General features: G+C 40.4%; 1 protein-coding gene across 1 annotated transcript; it reads left to right on the top strand.

Annotated features, from left to right (window-relative positions):
* The first annotated feature begins 208 nt into the window (after positions 1–208).
* Positions 209–5,930, top strand: prpf38b (pre-mRNA processing factor 38B). The gene is made up of 6 exons (XM_028594053.1): positions 209–682; positions 1,420–1,488; positions 1,704–1,855; positions 2,426–2,486; positions 3,753–3,997; positions 4,871–5,930. Exons 1-6 carry the CDS (start codon positions 473–475, stop codon positions 5,526–5,528), a joined length of 1,395 nt encoding a protein of 464 aa, XP_028449854.1. The 5' UTR covers positions 209–472; the 3' UTR covers positions 5,529–5,930.
* Positions 5,931–7,520: the final 1,590 nt, after the last annotated feature.

Below are 7,520 nucleotides of genomic sequence, written 5' to 3'. Positions count from 1 at the left end.
GTATAACGTTACACAAAAACGGAACCATGCATACAATTGTGTTTGTATTAACTGTCTCGTGTATCAACAATAAGACTTAAGACCATATGCTATTATATTTACAGAAGCCTTAGATATATGCGTTTGTGCAGTTATCATTTTAACAATTTAAACCATTTGGTCTGTGCATACATGCTTTTATTTTCTAAACAAAACATTCACACTGTTGACGTATCGACGGTTACGGACTACAGACACTGCACCACTAACGTTACAGTTCCGGTGTCCCATCCATGGTCCCACCTCGGAGTCGGAGCAGCATTTTAGCTACAACGACGGCGGGAAGTTGTTATCGTCAATTTAACCACAAATCAGAAACAAGGGAAGGCACTAATTTGATAACGATCGACATTTCACTATCTCATATTAATGGATCTGTAATCGGAAATACACTAACTGTACGCTAAGATTATCAGCGTGGGATTCAGCTAATATGGCTAACGTCGGAAACCAGCTACCAACACAGGCCGTTAGCAAGCCTGCACCAGGAAAACATGGAAATGTATTGCCCCTGTGGGGCAACGAAAAGACAATGAACCTCAACCCAATGATTCTTACGAATGTGCTGTCTTCGCCGTATTTCAAAGTTCAGCTTTATGAGCTAAAGACCTACCATGAAGTTGTGGACGAAATCTACTTCAAGGTAACATTTGCAAATGCTAAACCGCATGCTACTGTGGTAGCTAGTAATAAATGTAACGTTTCTGCAGTCGTCAAATAACAAGAGAAACTGGCAGACGGCGCTGGTTTTAGCTAACTGACTTAACTTTAGGACTCGGAAAGCTGTCCGCTTATTTCACATACTTGCTTACAAATATATAACGTTAGCGTAGTGTTCTTCATTAGTAACGTTAACTTGTTAGCAAGCTAACGCTACCTAACGTTAGCAACTAACGTTAAGCTAACGTTAAATCAAATATGGTGCCGTTAGTTGGCTGCCGTGGCTTTCTCAAAATAAGATAGCTAGCTAGCTATCTCTACTGAGAAACTTACTCAAAAAATGAGATATGATCTCAAAATTACTTGGCTAGTAACGTTATATAAAAAAATAATTACTTATTGTATTTTGAAAAATTACTTAGAAACGTCAAAGTTAGCTAACGATAGCTATATCAAAAAGTATGACCACGCTAGCTAGTGTATTTTGAGAAAGCTCACTATTTTTAGATAATATCTCGTTATTTTTAACGTTATTCAAATTAAGCTGCGTTATTAATTTGGGATGGGGAACGTCCACAGTCTAAGCATTTCTCATGAAGTTGCCATGGAGATGGGCGGGATCTTTCAGATGTGTGGTGTGTATAATGGCAGCTCAAAAAAAGGTCTGGCAGACACGTGTGAGTGTGTAAACTTGCTTAATATTGTTCTGTGTGCCTACAGGTGACTCACGCTGAGCCCTGGGAAAAAGGAAGCAGAAAGACTGCAGGCCAGACTGGAATGTGCGGAGGGGTAAGTGAGAAGTACGTGCTTTTTATATTCCCCATCTTTTTCCCCCTCTACATTTCCCTTGCCAGTCTGGAGGATGACACATTTAGGTAATACATGAGTACTTGAATTATTGTGCTTCACTGAGTATCATTGTTAAAAGGTCAGTCGTTATGAATAGGCTTGCTGTGAATAATGTACAATGATGTGCTTTACAAATATGTCTTCATCCTTGTTAGGTGCGTGGAGTTGGGACCGGTGGTATTGTGTCTACTGCTTTCTGTCTTCTATACAAACTGTTTACTCTCAAGCTGACTCGCAAACAGCTGATGGGTCTGATCACTCACACAGACTCTCCATACATCAGAGCACTTGGCTTCATGTACATAAGGTATGATTTCTTTTGAGATTGCCGCATTTGACCACAATAATTTGTGTTTCTTTTTTTTTTTTTTTTATAGGTTATTACATTTTACCAGCCACTTAATAGATTACTATTGTTTATTTGGCTGGTAAGTGAAGCAAATCTACCAGCCACTTGCATATTTTACCAGTATTTGGCTAGTAGATGTTGCTAATTTTGAACCCTGTTTGTATGCTTTGATTAAGACATGCTTTTGACTGTTTCAGAAAAATTAATTCTTTAAGGAAATTTTTTTTGAAAATATCATTTTAAGGCAAGACCTTAACAGTGAAGTGAGTTAATAGATACAATATAAATCTCCTACAAAAATGTTTCAAATATGTATAATTGTAATGTTTTAGTTGCATCTCTGATGCCTCATGTTATGAAAAGGTTTGACTCAAATCATTGCCCATATTAATATCACCTCACCTGTCTGAAAATCAGCGTTTGAGATATCATTGGTATCAGGTTCATAAAACATATTTGAAGTTTTAACTGCAACATGATTCTCTGGTGCAAATGCTCATATTGTGCTCTCTGTTTTGCTCTGCTCAGATACACTCAGCCTCCAGCAGATTTGGTAGAATGGTATGATGGCTTCCTGGATGATGAGGAGGTATGTCACCTCGGGTAATAATTTGATGTTTCTTTCTCTCCATTAAATACACACATTCACACGACATTAAAGGCTGTCTCTTCCCCCCCTTGTGATGCTCCTAGCTGATTTTTCACCTTTGCCTTCATTTGGCTTAATTGTCCCCAGTTTTTGTCCTCTAAACCTGAGTAGCTAGGTTACTTGCCTACTGCTCTGCTGCTGATTTTTTTAATCAGGGTAAGTACTGTATATGATGCTGAGTAAATGTTTTAGTCAATGTAATATTAAGGCATGCCCTTTGTTTTTTGACAAGCTAAGCTTTTATAAGGACTTGTTGCACAAAAACTAAATTTGGATAAATGGCATTTGGAGTATTCATAGGGATACACGCTCAAACGGACAAACACAAACTATATAACACATGTCAACTGTTGCATACATCTATTGTGTTTTCACCATATTTAATTAGAATATAATTTGATATCAGGCTGTGCAGCCAGGCCTCCTCTGATGTTGTGTTGCATTATATTTGAATTGATCATATGAAATCCTACCCAACTGGTTAATCCCCCTGTTTTTTCCTTTAGATGCCCATTGTGCAGCAGGTGAATTGGATATTGTATCTCAGCACTGTTGGGTTGCGTGTGTGAGTGCAAAGCGATTGTTCTCTACCATATAAAGTCGATAACTCTTCAACTGGTGTGCACTTTGCCTACCTGCTCCAGTCTGTGCTTACTCTGTGGGCAATGTTTATGCTCCTGCGGCCACTTGAGAGTCCATTGTGCTGTTGGGCAGCTGGAGCAGGAAGCCAAGGCTTCTCTCTTTTTGTCCCTTTGGCTCAATGAGAATGTGTCTCAATGTTTTCAGATGCTGCTCTCCCTTCCCTTCATTACTGGTCTGTGAACAGTAGATGCAACCGCTTTTTGAACATGCTGTTTTAAGCAGATGATGTGAAGGAAAGGGGGGGGATCTTACAAATATATTATTCAAGCTCACATTGTAAATACAGACTCTAGGAACTGCCAGACAGTTTAGATGAGGCAAGCTTCTTTTATATTTATAGTTTTTGTTTCCTTTTTGTAATTATCAAAGTAAAGCCAGACACATTTGATTGATGTGAGAGATTAAGCTAGATGAACAGAGGTGAAGGTTCAGTACTTGGTCATCACAAATTACTTTTTGATATGAGGCAGGATAAAAAAAAAAAATGCGATCACATTTACCTGCGTCCTGCCTGTGTGAGCTAATTGAGTTTTTCTATGGCCCTTTCCCACCGTCTGATTCCAGGAGCTGGATGTGAAGGCTGGGGGTGGCTGTGTGATGACCATTGGAGAGATGCTGCGCTCCTTCCTCACCAAACTGGAGTGGTTCTCCACTCTGTTCCCCCGTATCCCCGTGCCTGTGCAGAAGATTATTGACCAGCAGATGAAGGCAAGGCCTCGTAAAGTTGCTCCAAAGGAAACGCAGCAGCAGGAGGAAGAGGAGGCTGCAGTGGCAGAGGCAGGGGGGCAAGGGGAGAGACGCCACTCCAGGTAATGCTGTAAATCAGGGGTGTCAAACTCATTTTCACTAAGGGCCACACTGGAAAAAGAGAATCACACTAAGGGCCAGACATGTAGAGTTTGTTGACATGCTTTTGTTACTGCATGTCACTTTTTTTTTTTTAAACATTTTGGTGCTTTTTTCCTCATTGTTTTTGTTCCGACAATTTTGTGGCTTTCTCAGACATTTGTCACCTTTTTGTAAATTTGTTGCTTTTCCTGAAATTTTTGTTGACATGAAGCCCTGCAAAAGTCATCAAAATAGTTCCTTAGCCATCATAGAATTTAGCAAATTTTTTAACAACCTGTTTCACAGCCTGAATATGAAAACTCTGCTTCTGGGGGAATTTCTGAGTCTCAGAGTTGGCAAATCTGCCATATTCTGCTTTGAATGACAGGTAATTGCAGTTTAAAAAAACACTTTCTTGTGTTTTTGGTTTGGCGCACAACTAGGCGGGCCAAAATGTATTGTGAACCCAAATTGATATATCGGTATCTAAATCTGCAAGGGGCCGGATTTGGCCCTCGGGCCTTGAGTTTGACACATGTGCTGTAAATGATTCAAGCTATGATATGTGTTAACTTATTTTTTTTAGCTGGCCCCATCAGCTTGCAACTAATTAGGATGGAAAGGTTCAGTTAATTTTCCTTTTTATCCCAGATTTTACTCTATGCAATTTAACAGTGGAAACTCTACATATGAATTAATACAAAACATTTGAAGCCAGTGGAAAAGGATGTATGTTGCTAACTCGTGCCATGACTTTCAGGGCTCTTCAATTATTCTGATTTAGGTAGGTAATGGAATCTATAATTTATTAGACCGGAAAGTCGCTTGAAGCTAAATGTTACCTTTCTTGCCAGGACACCCAGGCGGACACCAAGCCCCCGAAGGTCACCCAAACGGTCGAGAAGCAGAAGCCACCACCGTGAGAAAGAACGCCACGGCCCCAGCTTTGACCGAGAGCTGGAGAGAGAGCGTGACCGCCAGAAGAAGGAGAGGGACGGCAGGGACCGGGACCGAGGGGAGAGGGAGAGACGGCGGTCCCGCAGTGCAGACAGGAACCAAGACCGGCGCGAACGCAGAAGGAGTCGCAGTGGCAGCCGGGAACGAAGGAACGAACGCAAAGACAAAGAAAGGGACGGCGGGGAGGACAAGAGCAGGAGGAAGGACAGGGAACACCACAAAGATAGAGGCACTGAGAGGGAGAGGTCCAAGGATAAAAAGAACAGGGGAGAGACTGATGACAGGAGGCACAAAGACGACAGGGAGAGGCACAGAGAAGAGAGGAAGGCCAAAAGGTTGAGCCGGAGTCGAAGCAGGGACAGGAGGCACCGAAGTGGGGGAGAGGAGAAGAGCAGGAAAATAGAGGGCAGCCACAGCAGAGATAAAGACAGGGAGCGAGATGGAGAACAGCGGTCTCACAAAAGTAGCGGTAGCAAGGAGAGGAGCCATCATCAGCGAGAGTCCAGTAATGACCATTGTAAACATAGTGAAGGCAGGAGTCGGAGCACTGAGTAAATGTCGCCTACCAGCAATATTACTTCTTCTACTCCTGTGTTTTTCTCCCTTTTTTTTCCTACCCAGTTGTCTGGTTGGTCACTTGTGCTAAAGAGAAGGAATGTCAGCACATTGGACATCTGGAGTTATTGTCTTTGGCCAATGTAATGTTGCTTTACTTTTATGTTTTTTTTTCTGCCTTTTTTTTCACTCCCCATTAGATCCATTGTTAGTGTTCACTTGAAATTTGAAAAGTGGCAAAAATGGCATTCTATGGTGCGTTCGTTTGCCCCAGGATGATGTGGGTTTGTACATACTGTTTCAGAGGCTGTCTACACACGATAAATGGTCCGATTTGCAATGCTTGCTGGGTCGGCGCTGTCATCATATATATGTAATGTATAAATAATTTTTTTCAGGTGGTACAAAAGACAACACATTTTTAAAATTTGACTAATATTGCAATGCATATGTCTGGAATGTCTTCATATTTAAGCCTCTTGGTCAGCTGTTTCCTGATTGAACATGCTTCACAAGTCAACGGTTAAAGTACAGATGTGAGCGTAGCAGCGATGTGGATCAGCAGTGGCTCAGCACAAAGCAATTCTGTCCATGGTCGTGTGTAGACCGCCTGGAAATGTTTTAATCCTCCAAAGGGCAGTCTGCAGAGGGTAATTTTTACCACACACACTGAGCCCTGCCTGTGCTGTGTTTGGGTTATTGCTCTGTTGCATTTTGTTTTCTAATAAAATACTTTTACAAACAAAACCTGTTCTTGTCTTGAAATGCAAAACCACAGATTACTATAGAAGTCGAAGGATATCATTACGTTGAGACACGTAAGTTAAATGCAAACAATACTTTTGATAGTTTTATTAGAATGTATTCTGAAAATTTCTATATTAAATATATATCTAAAATACTCAGCATGTTAAACACTTCCTGATAACTAAGATTACTAATATATCATTTTACAAAAGTGATTAAAATATAAAAAAGCAAGTGTAACAAAGCCTTAAAAATAAAACTATATAGCATCAAGCAAAAACATTTTTTTTTCATTTTTTTTATACACAGGCATAGAATAGAGGAACTTAAACAATAAAACAAGCAATTGTGCAGTTTATGGTAAGCCAACAGAAATCTTAATGTCAGGAATTAGCATGGTTTTCTCTACAGTATGTTCTACCAAAAATTATCACATTGTGTGTTATGGCTAACTGGGAAATGATTACCGGTAAATGTCAAAAGAGCTGCCACTTTTACAGTAAGACCACCATATTTTAATCAGGAGACATGTGTCGTGTTTTCCTCTTGGGCAAGGTCTTCTCCTATTTGCACACACACAGGCTCTGACTCCGGTCCGCTAGTGGCCGAGTTTCTGGCCGACACACGGACACAGTAGATGGAATTCGGGCTCAGATCAGTGAGAATGGTGCTCTCGCCGTACACCGTTATCTCCTCAGGCTCACTGGAGCTGCCTTGCTTCCTGATCTTCAGACTGTAATGGGAAGCAGTATCTATTTGAGACCACTCAACCAAAATGACTGTTGACATTGTTTGTTTGACATCCAGCACGGGAGCTGAGAGGCCTCCTGTTAGGGGGAAAACAAGTCACGGTTGTGAATTAGGTCCCGGCTTGAATTAAGACTTAATTGTCCAATAAATGAGGAATGATTGAGATTGCATTAAAACGCTTACATATTTAAGTAAGAACTTATAGAAAATCAACCAAAAGGGGTTAAAAACAACATATAGGCTACTGAACATTAGGAATAATAATAATAATAATAATGACTTTATTCAGGACTCAAAAAGGAAGGTCCATAGTACAAGTTAAAAAAAACAATAATTACAACATAGCAATGAATATACAGTACATATAAATAAATTAATAAAAAGTCAATAACTTTCACTTGAAATATAGAAACAGGAGCGCCAATGTCTCAACAGTCTGGATGTATACCTGACAGAGCTAAAACCATTGTGGGCAAAAAGTAATTCTATTTTCAG

The sequence above is a fragment of the Perca flavescens genome, chromosome 12 (genome assembly GCF_004354835.1).
Source record: "Perca flavescens isolate YP-PL-M2 chromosome 12, PFLA_1.0, whole genome shotgun sequence".
NCBI classification, from domain to species: domain Eukaryota; kingdom Metazoa; phylum Chordata; class Actinopteri; order Perciformes; family Percidae; genus Perca; species Perca flavescens.
The sequence above is the reverse complement of the archived record's forward strand: the minus strand, read 5'-3'. Positions and strand labels throughout refer to the sequence as shown.